Source organism: Calonectris borealis, chromosome 1 (genome assembly GCF_964195595.1).
Source record: "Calonectris borealis chromosome 1, bCalBor7.hap1.2, whole genome shotgun sequence".
NCBI lineage: Eukaryota > Metazoa > Chordata > Aves > Procellariiformes > Procellariidae > Calonectris > Calonectris borealis.
The window spans coordinates 190,806,991-190,823,907 of NC_134312.1; the positions used below are offsets into that span (position 1 = coordinate 190,806,991).

The following is a 16,917-nucleotide window of genomic DNA, read 5'->3' on the forward strand; positions in this document are numbered from 1 at the left end:
ACAGAAAAAGAGCTCATGACAACCAACAGAGCTTTCTTACCTAAATCATTTTGGATAAATAAACAAGATGAAAGGAAATGTAATGTAGAATCATAGAACTATGTACATTAGAAGGGACACGTGAAGGTTATACAGTCCAGAGCCTTCTGATTGCTCAGGGCCTTGTCCAACTCAGTTTTGAGCATCTCCAATAATGGCAATCTCACAACCACTGGACAACCTATACCAGTGTTCAATCACCCACACAGTTAAAATTTTTCTTGATATCCAACCAGAATGTCCCAAGGTACAATTTGCAGCTGTTGCCTCTCATGTCAACCCTGTGCACCTCCAAGAAAAGCCAGGCTCCCTCCCCCATTAAGTTGTTGCAGATGGTGGTAAGATACCCGCTGCCCCCCCCAGGCTTCTCTTCTAAAGGCTGAACAAACCCAGTTCTCAGCCTCTACCCAGACGTCATTTGCTTCACACCCTGAGCATCTCGGTGTCCCTCACTCCAGGATATCAATGTCAGATTTTACAAGTTAGTCATCTGACAACAGAGAAGTTGCTTCTCCTCAAGAAAGAACTTACACAGCTAAGTGATTACCCAATTAGCTCTTAAAAAAACCGAAACAATATTCTGCTGCTAACAGCACTAAATGTCGTAGAAGACTCTAAAAGTGTCACACTAGCCTCTGTTTAATTAACACTTGCTCACTGACAATCACTGTAAATATGAGGCTGCTATTTTACTCAGTATTTTGGACCACACCCAATCAATAACTGGATTTAGCTGAAAATAGCTTATTGGGTAAAAAAATATGATGAAAGTGAGGTTTTATACAGACATCCTACTTGGTATCACGGATCCAGGCATTCTCTTTCAGTTACTGGCTATGGCTATTTGTTAGTAGTCCACACAGAATTATAAGGTCATTCAACTTTCTTCCTCTAAGTCAGATACATTACAAAAACACTCAGATACCACTTTCCGTACAAACAACTTCTGTAAGTGCTGTAAGAATGCAATGTAATAGACTATTAGGAGCAATCTGAGTAACTAATGAACAGCGATGTATGACAAGTTAATCTGTATAGTCAAATGTGCTGTACCACATGGAAGTGTCTGAATGCTCCCCTTAAGCTTTAGGACAGACCTTTAGATATTAACCTCTTCCCTGAAAAGGGAATGAGCTTAGGCATTTTTTGTTGTTGTTTGGTTTTTTTACTACTGCATGGAATGGGCACTGAGCTGGTCAGATCAACCCTATCCCTAGTGACCTCTTCCATCTTTTTAAGGAAAATATTCAAAATGGATAGTAAGTTAAAATAGTTCAGTGCCTCAGCATTTGCTATAGCTGTGAGTTTGCCAGATGTCCGAGTGGGCACTCCAGTATATTAAGATCTGGTGTTTTAAACTGCTCTACAGATTTAATTTGAAATACATTTCTTCAGCTCTTATCTTGGATTATAAGGACACTACTGATTTGATCACTTTGATCACATTTGATAATCACTTTAAGAGCCCAGTGTGAAAGTAGTACATATTTCACACACACTCTAATGGCCACATCCTTTGAGAAATCACTACGTTAATTTGGATCTATACATAAAGAATTTATATCTAGACCAGTTAAACACACACGTGCTTTACAGAAATCAATTTCTTCTGCTAATGTATTTGAAAAGCTATGAACTCCCTGGATAGAAATAGTGAACTGAGCCTACTAAACAGACCAACAGTTGTCCTACATGCTTCTGTCACATGGGATAAGAAAAAAGAGCTATTCAGATTTTTGTAGTACTACTACATAAAATTACCTCAAATTAAAAGGAAAAAATATGTAAGTTTAAGCTATTAATGAGCATACTTTTGAGGAGTCATTTATGCTCCTACTGTAAACAGCATTCTATCTAACTACAACATTTAATACACATCATTGTAAACAGAGGTCAGATCTTACCTCTTCCTGTATCCCACTGGTAGTAGTTAATTTACTTCCATCAGTAACTGTTATAATTATTGCTGGCTCCAGAAAAAAGGGGTTTCGTCCCTAAAGGGAAAAAAGCAATTTCATTTAAAATGCTGTAACAAATTCGTAAGCTTCTGTTCAGTCATTAAATGGCCACTGATAGCCACCGACAAAACAACAAGGCCTGAGGTATTTATTCTCATGTACTATATAGTACAGTGCCATGGGGTTTTGAGTCTTTTTGCAGTTAGGCCATGTAAAGCTACACATTTAATATATCTGTATTCAATAAATGCATACAAAAACATGGCAAAAAAGGTTAACATAGGACTTCAAGAACAATATGTACTGCAGTATTCTGACTAACTAGCAGCTATTTAGAGGAGCAACTCTCTCTTCAAACCAGAGATACTTCCAATTCCCCCTATTCCAGGGTTGATTTTATGCATGATTTAATTACTGTGTGACCAACTAAAGCATTTGCACAGTACCTTGCGATCATGATCCGAGGGTTAAGAACTAATACTCTATGTATTAAGGAAAACTCTGACATGAACAGTACCAGTTACATTTTGACCAAGGTGGTTCAACCATGCACGCAAGACTTACTTCAGAAACAAATCCTTGAAAAGTAGATAAACTTTCTATATTGTCCTGCTTTCAGCTGGGATTAAGTTAATTTTCTTCCTAGTAGTTGGTATAGTGCTGTGTTTTGGATTTAGTATGAGAATAATGTTGATAACACACTGATGTTTTAGTTGTTGCTAAGTAGTGCTTACACTAGTCAAGAACTTTTCAGCTTCCCATGCTCTGCCAGGTGCACAAGAAGCTGGGAGGGGACACAGCCAGGACAGCTGACCCAAACTGGCCAACGGGGTATTCCATACCATATGACGTCATGTTCAGCATATAAAGCTGGAGGAAGAAGAAGGAAGGGGGAGACATTCGGGGTGATGGCGTTTGTCTTCCCAAGTCACCGTTACACATGATGGAGCCCTGCTTTCCCGGAGATGGCTGAACACCTGCCTGCCAATGGGAAGTAGCAAACAAATTCCTTGTTTTGCTTTGCTTGTGTGCGCGGCTTTTGCTTTACCTATTAAACTGTCTTTATCTCCACCCAGGAGTTTTCCCACTTTTACTCTTCCGATTCTCTCCCCCATCCCACCAAGGGGGGAGTGAGCAAGCAGCTGTGTGGTGCTTAGTTGCTGGCTGGGGTTAAACCACAACATATATGAATCATTTAAGACAGAAACATATACAAGGTAAGACATTCTGCGATCCCACCAAGACATTCAACTAGTTCAGCTGTAACAAAAAGACTTGGTTTGCTATTGGCACTTCCTTTTCCTACTGGCTGTGTGCTAGGAGCCTTCTGTCCCTTCTGAAAAAGAGGATCCCAAAGTTATCCATGCACATGTCAACTCCAAGCCCAGGTAGCACATTCCACTCTAGCTAAGGTTAAAGTCGGTCTGGATAAAAGCTACCACAAGCTTTTGTTTAGGGCATCCCACACTCCTCCTATTGCCAAGCTTAAGGCCTCATTTTTCTTCTTCAGAAAACAATAAAGAAAAATACAACTAGACCCACAGCCTAGTTCTGCTTATAAAGACGAACTATCTCATGTATGCTTATAATTTACTCTAAAAATATGGAGAGAGAACTAATAGGTTTTAAGAAAAAGATCTTTTAAATCTATTTTTTTAGAACCCATTTAATATAAAGGATCATCTACTGATTGTGTGTTTAGAACAGAAATATCACCTAACAATCTGAAACATATTTGGTGAGTGGTGTCCAGTTTGAAGTGACAACACCACATTTACAGTGATCAATTTACTATATGCCAACAGAAAAATTAAAAAGTTACTTGCTTAATATTTTCTCAAACCTTAGCGAAAATCCTAAAATTTTCTTTTAAAATAGGATACCATTACTACAGACAAAAAATATGCAAAAATAAAATTAAACAGTGAAGATCAATCTCTCCCACAAAAGCTAAGCTAGTTCATAATCCAATTTAAACAATTACTCAAAAGAATTTATGGATTCTCAAAATACATTCAATTTTAATTAAAATAATTTCCTAAGACTATTTAGCCTTATTTAATTCTGAAGAACAGTTATGGTATGTTATTCTGCCAACTAGTAGTTCACCACAACTGCAAAACATCAGCTGGAAGCTAATTACGTTGCACTGAAATAATATTGAAAGCAGGGTTTCTAACTAGAGGAAAAGGATATTGTTCTCATGAATACTGAACATAAAAATACTTTAATCCTATTGCTAATAAATGATTGTAAAAATAAATTGACAATTGATAAAAATAACAAGATTTTTGATTTAGAATGTCATAAGCAATGGTCTTTGGGTTAATATTCTGGTCCTATTTGAAATATAAGTATTAAAAATTTAGTCTTGACAACCCCTATTGTCTAGATATCCTCATTGGTTTAAACACTTTTGTGTACCTCAGCTACAATCTTCCTCAATTTTACCCATCTAAAATTTAAGCCTTAAATTTAAACACTTTGGGCTCAGAATGATTATGAAATTATAAGGAAGGAAACACAAGATTCTAAGCTTGAGCCCCCCCAGGAAAAATATCTGAGGGAGAAATTACTTCATCTTCAGTCTATCTTTTATAATTTCACAAGCATTTTACCTGTACAATGGATGATCACCAACATACTAAGTCAAGAATCAACTCATACAGCAACATATTTACAAAAGCAAGAATCTCTTTTTATCAGAACCAGAACAACATTCATTTGTAGCCAGAGTATTTGAGAATCTCTGACCTCAAAGACAAAGTAACTCACATTTCCACATGTATCATCTACAGGATAACTGGAAACACACTAGCAGTGCACTGTTGCAGAGTACGTCACACCTGTTTAAGTAGTAAGAGAAAGTTTCCCCTTGAAACCTCTTCTTTACTAGCTAGATGTGTGTTCATCAACTCATCAATACAGCTATAAATATTATCCTTTCTAGAAAGAATTTATGAAATCAAGTCACAGAGTACACAATTCACCACTGAATTATTTAAAGACAAGTGAACAGAGCTGAGTTCACTTAGCTGCATTTAGGTTCACAGCTCCATGCAATCTAGAAACATGAAATGAGCATCTACTTTCCACCTAAAGGAGCAGAAACATAATTAGAATGTATCAAGGAAGAATTTCAGATAAAACGTCTATTATTGAGGTTTACTGTTTTTGACTAAAAATTTCCATGTCATTAATTCTTAAACACCACCACTGACTCTTCTGATCTTACTCCTCACCTTAGCTATATGAAGGCATACAAAACCAGTATTAAGTCAGGTATTCATAAAAAAAAAAACAAACCTCTTATATAAATAAGGTCTCAAAACTCAGAGATGTTTTAATAAATTCGGCAAAATTAAATTCCAGAAGACTTACACTTACCAATTTTTTTAAAATAAACTGCAGCAGTTTTGTCAGTTTAATCAAATTATTTTCTATTGCTCTTCCTTTAGAAATATACTAGTAAAATAAAACACTACGAATTTACACATCTTAGAAATATCATATTCTTCAAAATACATAGCAACACCATTGACTGTGAATGCATGTGAAATCAATTCAGCACAGCTCAATTATTTTAGTTACACAGTAAAACAGTGAGTGACAGAGCATACATTACCAGCTCCTTGGCAGCTTACAGGTATGCTGAAAATCAGCTGGAAATCAGCTCAGCATACCAAGGTGTAAATAATAAGCCTGTTTACAACTTACTTTGACAACTAAATAATCACCACGAGGTTTTGCTCATTTCAAAAGAAAAATAATCCAGCAGTTAATTTTAGTATCATCTGACAGGAAAGTCAAAGATAGAAAGTGTGGAACCCTGAGTTCTTAAAGTAAGTAGGGTAAAGATCAACTCGGCCTCAGTACCAATACCTTGGGAGACACAAGGGCATCACTCACAATTTAAGCTAGCATTATATAGGCCTATTCTAACAAGCATTCAAGCAAAGATACTTCTGTTCTTCTGTTATCTGTTTTGAGACAGATTATAACCACTGAAAGTGGATAAACATTTTAGAGTCCAGAAACTCAACTGCTATATTTAAACTGTGGCAGTTTGAGTCCCAATTTACTACTCAGGCTACAGTAAATTGAAAAGTATTTTCAAGTTTTATTTTAAACTCTTATTTTTAAATAGATTTGCTTATAAACAAGTATTTGGGAAAAACTAAATATTCCTTATTTTTCTAGCTGAAAATTCAGTGGCAACTAGCTCCCACAGGGACTTCAGCTAATTGCGTCATGTAGGCAAATTGGCTCATTGGGTGTCCTTTTCAGGCCAAATAGCTGCTAGAGTCATCTGACTGCAAATTCTTTTCAATAATATGCTTTTCTCTCTGAAGGTTCCTAGCAGTGGTGAAAAAAGTACTAAGAAAGAAGCACCTAAGGTTTTAATGGCTGATCATCCTGTTCAACCACCAAGTACTGTAATGTGGTAGAAGAGGGTTTTTTCATTCATCTACAATCCGCATTTTCAAGGGCAGATATGCACCAAGGAGACAAAAAACTTACACACCTCTTTTTGGAAGAAAGTTATTTAAAAATCAGCATCAATACCAGAGCAATCTTGCAGGCTTGCTAGGCTAACATGGAATAAGCAAGAGATTCAAAGCCTTAAAACTAACTTATCTGTTACACAACACACATTCTTTTGAACAACTTGACGGCTTCACAACTATTTGTTCCAAATCACAAGGCAACTCAGGTACATTGGCTGCCATCTCTTCAGTCCCCAAGTAGTTCTATGCTCAGATAATACAAAATACAGAGCTGTGAGCACCACTGAGCTCCACACCACTCACACTGGGTCACAGTAAGACGCACAGCCAGCCCACCCCAGCTTTTCTGAGAGGGAACCTCAGATTGAGCCAGAAGTGTATCAAATTATCAAAACACATTGTTGTCTGGTTATAACTCTCAAAACTAAGAATTCACTGTCATAGGCAAGTAAGGTTAGCAACCAGTTTCAGCATCACTGATTAATACTGTCATGGATTTTTTTTTTTTCTTCTTCAAAGTGTACAGGTAAAGCAACTCAAGAGCTATTGTGACCTGTAGATGTGCAAGCATACAATCTTACACATGCAGTAAGAGAAAATTGATTTAAGACTACTGTTATCTCAATGCACACATTTACATATTAATTTCAAAGTCAGAAGTGTTGAAAAACTTAAGAAATAGCTGAGGTAGAAACATGACCAAAAAACCACCAAGTTCAACAAGCAACTGCTATAAAAAGAAATAAGTATTTAATAGTACAAAAGCTTTATGCCCAAGAAAGGCTAGAAGTTGAAAATAAATGTAAGCTGAAATAAAGTGCATATTTTTAACAGAACACATTACTAATCACTAGAAAAAAACCTCATTTTCAGATCACAATCAAATGTCTAAAAGGTACTCTTTCATTTCAGTAAATCATAAAATTTAACAGATGTTGTATTGCACATCCATCATACATTGTATTATCTCAGCAGAGCCTTTTTATTTTCAGAAGTATCAGCTGTAAGTGCCAGTAAATTTAGTCATCTGACCAGGAAATACAACAGTGTACTATCAGGTTTTTTTATTCAATCAGGTTTTTTAGAATTTAAAAGGTCACGATTCTCATAAATGCTCATAAGAATCTGTGAGCAACCATTGTTCAAAAACAATAGTTTAAAATGAAATCTAAAAGTCAGAATGATGGCAAAATTATTAGCTTTAAAGCTATTTTTTTAAACTGATAACAGCTTAAAAAATACCAAAACACTGAGCTTGAATTTCAACAAAGTAAAACAGATAGTCTAAATCCATCATTGTTGTCACTTATTTTTTGTATCTTAGGAACTTCAGTTACGCTTTAGCAAAATCATGGAATGTCTAAAACATTAATTTAACATTTATTAGAGACTTTCCCCTTCATTGCCCAAGGCAGAACACTATCAGTCAAGTATACAGAGGTATTTAACAGCTGCTCTATGCTCTGATAGTCAGCTACATAAGGAACTGTAGCATCTTGTGCAACTTCTTACTTGTCCCACTCGCATTTTCAGCAACTTTGACTATTTTCTATTATCCCTGCAGAACCAATCAATATAATTATGAAGACTATAGAATCAATTGTATTTTATGCATTCACACAATTGTTTCCCAAGTCACAAACACAGCTGAACACACTGGCATCATAGTAGTATTTTAGTGAATTCATAATTGGCAATATAACTCTTCACAAAAACTACTTTGCCCTTAAGATTTTTTCAAATATATGTAGACATGCACCATAACCATGCATATATATGTACACACTATAGTACTCGGGAATGAATAAGCTTTCTGCTTCAGTAGATTAGTAAATTCTTTCCTACTACTTGATAAGAAGCAAAATAGCTTTAAATGGAAGCTTTCCCAGATGAAGCTATGCTGCGTATCACCTAATTAACGTTTAGCACAAACACACTATGAAACTCCGTGATCTGTCAGAATGCAAGGAAGAATATGTTGGGGGGGGGGGAAGAGCAAGAAGGGCAATCGGGTTCTACCACAACACTAGCTTTGATAAATCTGACTTCTCACAGGATATGCCACAAGAGCTCATGATTCTGTGGCCAGACTGAAAAGCACAGCACCTCTGAACTGCATCATGGTGTTATGTAAGTGACTGAACCTTAATGATAAAAACAGCTTTGAGACCATATTTAAGTTTGTTTATTATGGCTGTTTTCGAATAGAAACTGATCCCACGAATGGGAACCACTTAAGCATCAGAGACACTTCTGTGATTTCAGGCTGAATGAGGAAGAGCAGAAGAACACACTGGAATTCTGCACGAGATTAAGATCTCTGGCAAGTCAGGCTTCATGTACAAAGAAAGTTGCTAACTTGCCTCTGTTTTGCTTTCCGTAAGATTTTGATATATTCCCTTGATGCTGTTGATTATTCAATAGATAATGCAGTTTTGCAGTGGTAGCAATTCTGTCTTACTAGTAGATGATCAGATATTTGTACACCGGATGTATTTCAAGATCACTTTCAGAAGCCTCAGAAGAAAGTTCCATGAAAGCTACACTAACCCACTTTGAGTTTTACATAGGATATAAGTGTTTTGAAGTCTGTTATGAAGTTTTCAAGTCATAAAAGCAATTTTTATATAAAACAGAAATGTCCCTTGATGCCTGATTAATAGCAAAGATAGACCCCAGATTGGTCACAGATTGGAATCTTACAAAACAACATAACAAAACACTATTCCAGGAATGACACTACCACCAAGAAAAAATGCCCAGTGCTTTTCTGAAAGGGCTGCAGGACAGTGGGAGGATTCTTACCATTAGATCTAGTCCACAAGCATCTGCAGTACAGACATACATTCTCTATCATAACACTGAAACCTTTTAGCTCTTCTTGCAGTATCCAAGATGGGAGGACTTATGCTCTACCTCCCTTTCATGTTAGGCAGCTTTGAGCTCACCCTCAAAGACAGATTTTAGGAAGAACACAAGTAAATGAATCACCTGTTAAAGGTAATTTGAGGAAGCCCCTTACTACACCCAAAAGAAGAGCGCTCCACATCTTGAAGGGAAAGTGACTGCTATCAGAAATGCAGATGATAGTAGCAGGTTTTAGAAGCTCAAAGTCCTCCATAGTCCCAAGGACCATAAAGATCTAGTTCCTCTGTATATGAAATGATATACACACACGGGATGGGTAAAAACACCAAATCTCTTTGACTGAGGGATGAGGGAAAGAAACAGGTTTGACAAATGCTGAAGGAGTCTTGACTGAGCCCATGACAATAACTATGCACTGTGAAAACACCACCTCTTAACACCATCACTGACTCTCATAAATTAGGACTCATGTGGTTTTCGTTGTAGTTTTACCCCCATAAAAGGGACTTTTATGAACTGATGTTTGGCCAAAATAGCATATCAGAGAGTACCTCACCTATGCAAACTTGTATTTTTACTTTGTAATTGGAAAACTAGCCAGCAGAGGGGGCACAAGTTAATAAAATCTATCCTTGTATGAGGTGATTGAGTAACAAGGAGATAAACGTGAGGCACGCTCTGAATACTATTTCAAAATACATACAAACAGGTAAATACTTTTTTCCTAGAACTGTGTAAACCTAAAAAACCCTAAATGATTGTATAACTACAAATAAGAAGTAATCAGTCACTGAACCCTAATGTCTTGATCTAACTCTATGTTTAATCTAACAGTTAGTTCATGGTTTCTGCCATCAGGGACAGCACATACTATCATTCCACTTCTCCCCTTTTTTGCTGCTGATTGCCCATCTTTTGGAAGGCTCAGCCACAAACATTCGACTGTATTACACACACACGCACTCTCTCCCTTTTCTTTTGAAGCTAAAAGGTAGAATACTATCTTAAATTATTTTATCTTTTGAAGAAAACCTTAAAAACAGAGTTTTAAGGAAGTCTACTAGAATTTTTCAGGGTCTGAACTCATGCTTCCATTAACTCACCATCTTTTCCCCCAAGGAAATGGAAAATGTTCAAGCAGTTATGATTTCTCCTGCACTCTTTCACACTTTGAAAGTCAGGTTATCAACGGCAAGGATTTTGCAGTAAGGATGGCTACCACAAAAGACCTTTGCTCCATGAGGTGGGGAGATTCCAAAACCTAAATTCAGCTATGTATAGCTGTCCTTCCCTATAGGCTACAGCAAGGTTATTATAGGCAAAGTAATTTTTCATCCCTAGACAATTCTTTAGTTAACTACATTACAAATACTTAAGAGTTACTCCGATGCCCAAGACATGCACTAATCACAGTTTCTTATTTGGAATGTCTATGGAGGATTACAAGGTAGTTACATGGTTTTTGCTTCATCCCTTACTGCTGGCACTACAGATTAGTAGTAGATAAAAATATTTTTGCACATGCAGTTAGGACATTGATTCGGTGGTAGGACTGAAGGTTTCTGTAGGTGACTGGAACAAATGAGTTGCAGGTTTTAAAAAAAACAGTTAGTAAAAGGTTTTCAAAGCAGAACAGAAGTGCAACAGCAGACTTTTCCTAAAGCCAAGCCAGAAATTAAACTCCTCAGCACACCAGTTACAGAATATATGAATGAAGGGAGCATTCTTGAAACAACTTCTATCTCCATAACATAGGCTACATAAGTTCCACTTAAGGAAATTTAAGATATCTAGGAAAACAAACAGGATGAAAATGTCATCTGCTCCTCAGTATTTGCTCCTAAGCATTTTTTAAAAAAATCTTTTTAAAAAATAACCATTTATGGCTTCTGTTAACTATTGAAGCTCCAAACATATGTCATCTTATACTTTTCCTGCCCAGTCTGGAAGCCCTACAGCAAAAATCAAAGATCCAATCAGATATCACTTAGTATAACTAAAAATACTACAGAGACAAAACAGCTATCTGAATTCCTTAAGAAAAAAGAGACACCCAACCCTTTGTCCAAAAAAAAAAAAAATCACAGAAATATATTTAAGCATATCAGCTGCTTGCTTTGCCTGCGCTTGCAAGTTTGAGTTCTATAGGCAATGATTTCATTGCATATCCATCTTGAAATGTGCAACAAAAAAATTCTCTTGCTTAGTATCATTTTTATAGATGCTCATAACTTTACAAATTCTGAGTTCCCAAGTCTGGCACTGAATGTACTGCTTAAAGACTATTTAATTGCGCAACTTCAGCCATTTTGGAATTCTACTCAGAAAGTTTGTGTTAAGAACAAAACGAAAACTAACAGCAAGAAAACCAAAAAAGCAACCCAAAGCAGTCTGAAAAGGAGATTCAATGGAAGAGATGATCGCTTTGGAATATAAGACCTCCATATTGAATAGTGCACATGTGAAAACAGAAGGGATGTCAAGAAAGCATTTTCAGACTATGTTCATACTGAACAATAAAGGAATGATGAATATGTGGTAGGATTCACTAAGGCATCAAACTTAAAATCCCAAGATACACTGATGTCTTTATGTGCCTAAATCACAGAGTTCCCAACATTACTAAGTCACAGAGTTTCAAAAATGCCAGTTTAGTATAAAGGTTTGTCCTGTTTCATCTAAGAACAAATTTAATTGAGCTCTAAATAACATATTATATAAGTGATAACTTCTTGATTAACTTCTAAGTGCTCCAATTTAGATAAGGTCCTTGGTAAGTTTCAAAAACAATTCAGTCCTTGAATCTTGCACAATTTATGACAATTACTTACTATGTGACATTCTCAAAAAAAAGGAAACAACCCATATCGTGAATTCCAGCAAGTAACAAAACAGTGAACAGCACTGAAATGAAGAAGAACAAAAAGCCACTAACATTTGAAACATGTAAGCACTGATGTGAGAGATACATGATAATCCCAAAAAGGGAAGAATTTTAACTTTTCCTTACATTAAGTTAATTGAAATATATAAACAGCAAAGCAACTGTGATCACAACTTGAAACTTATTTTTAAGGTAATGGAAACTGTCCCTTAAAAAAAGATGCACCTTATCAGTTACAGATTAGTAAATGAATCACTATTGGAATAATTTGAAATTGGATAAATCAACCAACAAATCCTGGTGGTTTCCAAAGTTATTTGACTGAATATAGTAAATGCAAGCTGCTAAAAATTGGTTATATTTGAGCTTTTATAAACTTAAAAAAAAAAAGCTAAAATAATCATCCATACCAAACATAACTTTAAAGTCAGCCCCAAAGAATCTGGGCTTAAAGATGATTTTGGTCTTATTTCCTAAAAATATTTCTGAATGTTTTATTCCAAAAATAACTGACCTTGTCAAGCCCTGGATCAAGTCCCTAATTACTGCAGCCTTTCTGCTTCACAGCAATGACTTTACATAGCTGGTCCTGGCTCAGTCAGTGCAATTCACAGTGCTAAGCCAGGCCTCTGTTCTCCATATACTGGAGAAGGGTAATGAATTTCACAGTTGCCAGCACACTGAGTAGGGAAAACACCAAAAAAACCCAAACAAACAGGAAAAAAAAAACAAGAGGAAAAGCCAAAGAGAGACTTGTATACAAAATTCTCTCTACCTTTTTGGGGGTTCTCAATCCAGAGTACTGACAAGCTGACTGAAAGTAGCTTATTGACTTATGAACATAAGGCAATTCTTCTGAATAACTGCCCCAAGATTCCCCCCACAACTGTCTCCCAGAGTTTATCACCACTACAGCAGGAGCAACTTAGCCATTTTAAAACAGATTCTGAATGACTACAGTTCACAGTCCAGCTTATTAAGGATCTGAATCAATCACTGATTTATGTTACTACGTGAAGTCACACTCACAACTTGCTTAAAGTTTGGCACAACTATGAGCACATGAGAGGCTACAAGTTCAGGAGCAGAGCAGGCAGCTAGGCTGGATATCTTACATATAGTGATGCATACAATCAAGTCAGCATTCTGAAATTCAAGGCCCCAGGAAGGGGCATATTGGTGGAAGAAAGAGATGGCCACTTTTTGCTCATATTCTGTACGCTGAGCATCAAAAAAGAATGTCAGTGCCCTAAACTGATTCCAATGACAAGTACTCTGGATTTGTTCAATGTAACTTTTTGGCTCAAGGAGACACTGAGAAAATGCACAGTGTATTCAGGTAATTTATCCTCAAACATTATTATCGGATGAAATCAGATTAACACCCTGCTCTCCACCAGCAGTAGCAGTTACATGTAAATAGAAGAAAACCCTATAAACTAAAGGAAATGGGAGTGGCTACACTGAGCAGACACCAAACGTGATTATTCAGGTAAAAGTTTCCTGGCCAAGTCAACAACAGGGCATTAAGCATTATTTTCAATACGTATGTCCCTGAATCACTATCTAAACCCCTCATCTGCACTGCAGTTCCTGCTAGATCAGTCTTCCAAAAGACATCCGATGTTAAAGCCACAGAACTATGTTAGACACAATCATCACTTATTTATCTGCTATTCTAGTTATCTACCACTGCAGTGCTGCAAGATCCATACTTACCACCCATATTAGAATAACTAGAGTAGGACCAGATTTTGACAAATCCTCTTGTCCTCTCATAAAACCAGAAGTCTTATCTATTCAGTGTCCCAATCATAGTCATTCAAGGTTCCTGACTAAGGTTAGTATCATATCTTGCAGCCAGCAACTTCTTACCTGTCTATTTTAATTCAGCTGTAGGCACTAACCTAGTTTCCCCACTGGAAAAATTTAGGCTTAAATCTATAGTGGACTGTAGATTTATGTAAGCTAGGGCAAATCAATTAGCTGAGGCAGAGATGCTATCTCTAGAATGAAAACAACAGGTGCTTAGATAATAGATACTTGATTTCTCATTAGCGTAAGACTGAAATTGCCTATACAATACATTTTGAAAAAATCTAGTCCTTTAGGGGCCAACTTAACAGTACCAGAGTGATTAAATACATCCCTTCCATCTTTTTTTTTTTAAATAAAATATACAGGAAATAATAAAGAACCTGAAATCCTGTTTCCTGTCAATATTCAGAATTATAATAGTAAAAATATGCTGATACATCGAAAATAGTTCATGAACATGTGATATCCTTTGTAGACAATATGATGCTTAAACATCACAACATGAGGTGGAAACAATATGTTCTTTAAGCGCAAGATGCAATAATGGGAATATTCTATGAGCTAAAAGACTGTGTTGTTAAAGATACAGAATGTACTACAAGAAAAAAGTAACAGCAATCAAGACTCTCAAGCAACACAATCATAGTTTCAACTGAGCCTCGGCTGAATTAAAATTCAGACACATACACAAATAACAGTTCTTCCCTTCAAGCTTCAGAGATATGGATTGTCTACAACAGAAATCCAAGACTGAATGTAACAATTCAGTACAAAAAGTGAAAACAAACTCAAAAAGAATAAACATAATGATGGAGACACTGGGGGAAAAAAAATAAATACTTGTGCTTCACAAGATAACCAAACTCCTGGCTCTATACCTATATGTACTTGTGTTTGCTTTGCCTCCCTGATAGTTGGCTGTGATGAAGTGCAAATATATTTCAAAAAGAATACTTCAACTATAGGACACGTACCTTTAAGCACTCAAATAAGACAGCTAGTATATCCAAGGAGTCTATAATGACCTGTTCAAATAAACTGTTCCAGATAGAAAATCAAGCCAAGAGATAAAATTTTGGTACTCCTAACTGTCCTCAGACTTTCTCTGATGACTTTTTAGTGAATTCAAGAATATCAGCCAGAGAGAGACATCCGTATCATCTGCTTAAGCTTTGGCAGCATAACTGTGCTCAACCGACCTCTAAAAACCAAAGCCACAACAAACATGTTATGGTACTGCCCCTTCCAAATCAAATTTATTGAAATACTGAGCACTTAAAGATTCAAAGTGGTCAAAGCATATTTGATATTCAGAACATGAGGAAGTACCTCACATCTTTCTGCTACTGAAACAGATTGATGAGATCATTTTCATCAGAAAAAATAAAGTCCTTTGTGTAAGCTTGTTTCAACTTTTAAATTCTTCTTTAAAAATATACTGGATTAGAATTTGACAAGTGATTTTAAGAACACTTAAGTCTGATGTGATGATCATTATTATTGAGACTTTCAGTGAACTTTGCTGCTCTGAGAAGGCTGAAAGGCATGCAGTTCCACCTCACACGGTGAAAAAACACTTGCAACAATGCCTGCCATAGCTCTCATTAAAGGATACTATAAAACAAAACTAACTAAAAATTACAAACATTTCCAGAGCGGACAAGATGGCATGCTTAAAGGTTAGGTTAAAGCCTAAAAAGTATAAACTGGAATCAATATGCTTAATTTCATCATGTAGGAGGTGAGAAAGATTTGACTTTCACCAGCACTTCACATGTAGATCTTTGACATTAAGAGGCATATAGGTTTATGTTAAAACCATTTCTATTCCACAGAAAATAGAAGACTATGAGAAATCCTTTCTTATACGTATTTCTGCCACTACCATGTTTAAGCTTGTTATGCTGTTTTCTACTGTCTGAAATTCTCTCATTTGTTTTTTCTGGGGAAGGGGGAAAAAAAAAGAGAATGGGAGAACTGCTCTAGAAGTGCAAACCTCTGCCTCTACCAATACGAGAAGCAAACTGCCTGGGCAACCGTGCCAGCATGACAAAGCAGGAAATGCTAACCTAAACTTTGGTTCCAAATTTGGATGCACACTCAACACAAGCCATTCCAGGGCAGTGTTTATGACCCCAGAATGCCAAGACAAAAGTCATGCTCGAACGATTTTGACTTTTGAAAGCAAGGAAATCCAGTACTAATCCTCAAAAACCAACTGGAAAATAAAACCGCTCAACAATTTAAAGAAAACAGAATGTATCACTGCAAAAGCATAATGTATGCAATATTAGGGAACAATATTTCGTATGTGTGATTGCTGGCGTTTTTTTAAGCTCAGCAGATCTTAGACACAGATAAGCACGTAAGTAAGGAGTCAGTCCATTATGTGTGACTTAAAAACAAAGCTGACATGTGCCTACAAGCACAATTAGACTTGATCTCCTAGGTATGCTATTTACATGTATTTGGAATACTACAGTATTTAAGCCATTATGGCAAAACATACTGACCTCTATGGACCACACTAAGTTTTACTGTGTGAACACATCAGCAATACTGCTACTGTAGCTACAAATAGGTCTAACTATATATTTAGAAAGAACTATAAAGAAGCAGTTTGGATTGTTTGATGCTCATACATGGTATGAATAAAACCCTTGGGAAACAACTGTGGTGTTTAAAAACAATGCTATTATATGCAGGACACCTTCCAACTTCCAGGTCAGAAATAGATCTTTCCAGCTCTTAGCATATTTTTAAGTTCCCAACATATTCTTAATCAGATGAATTCCATTTGGATTTTAGTTTGTTTCAAAATTTCTTAGTTATGCTTTTCTAT

General features: G+C 36.3%; 1 protein-coding gene across 2 annotated transcripts in view; it reads right to left on the reverse strand.

The window, feature by feature from the left end:
* Positions 1-16,917, reverse strand: part of INTS6 (integrator complex subunit 6) — a 45,650-nt gene that overhangs the window by 22,685 nt on the left and 6,048 nt on the right. For both annotated transcript variants that reach the window (XM_075139679.1, XM_075139680.1), the window contains one exon: positions 1,944-2,033. In XM_075139679.1, coding sequence (XP_074995780.1) covers positions 1,944-2,033 — 90 coding nt within the window. The remainder of the gene's footprint in view (positions 1-1,943; positions 2,034-16,917) is intronic.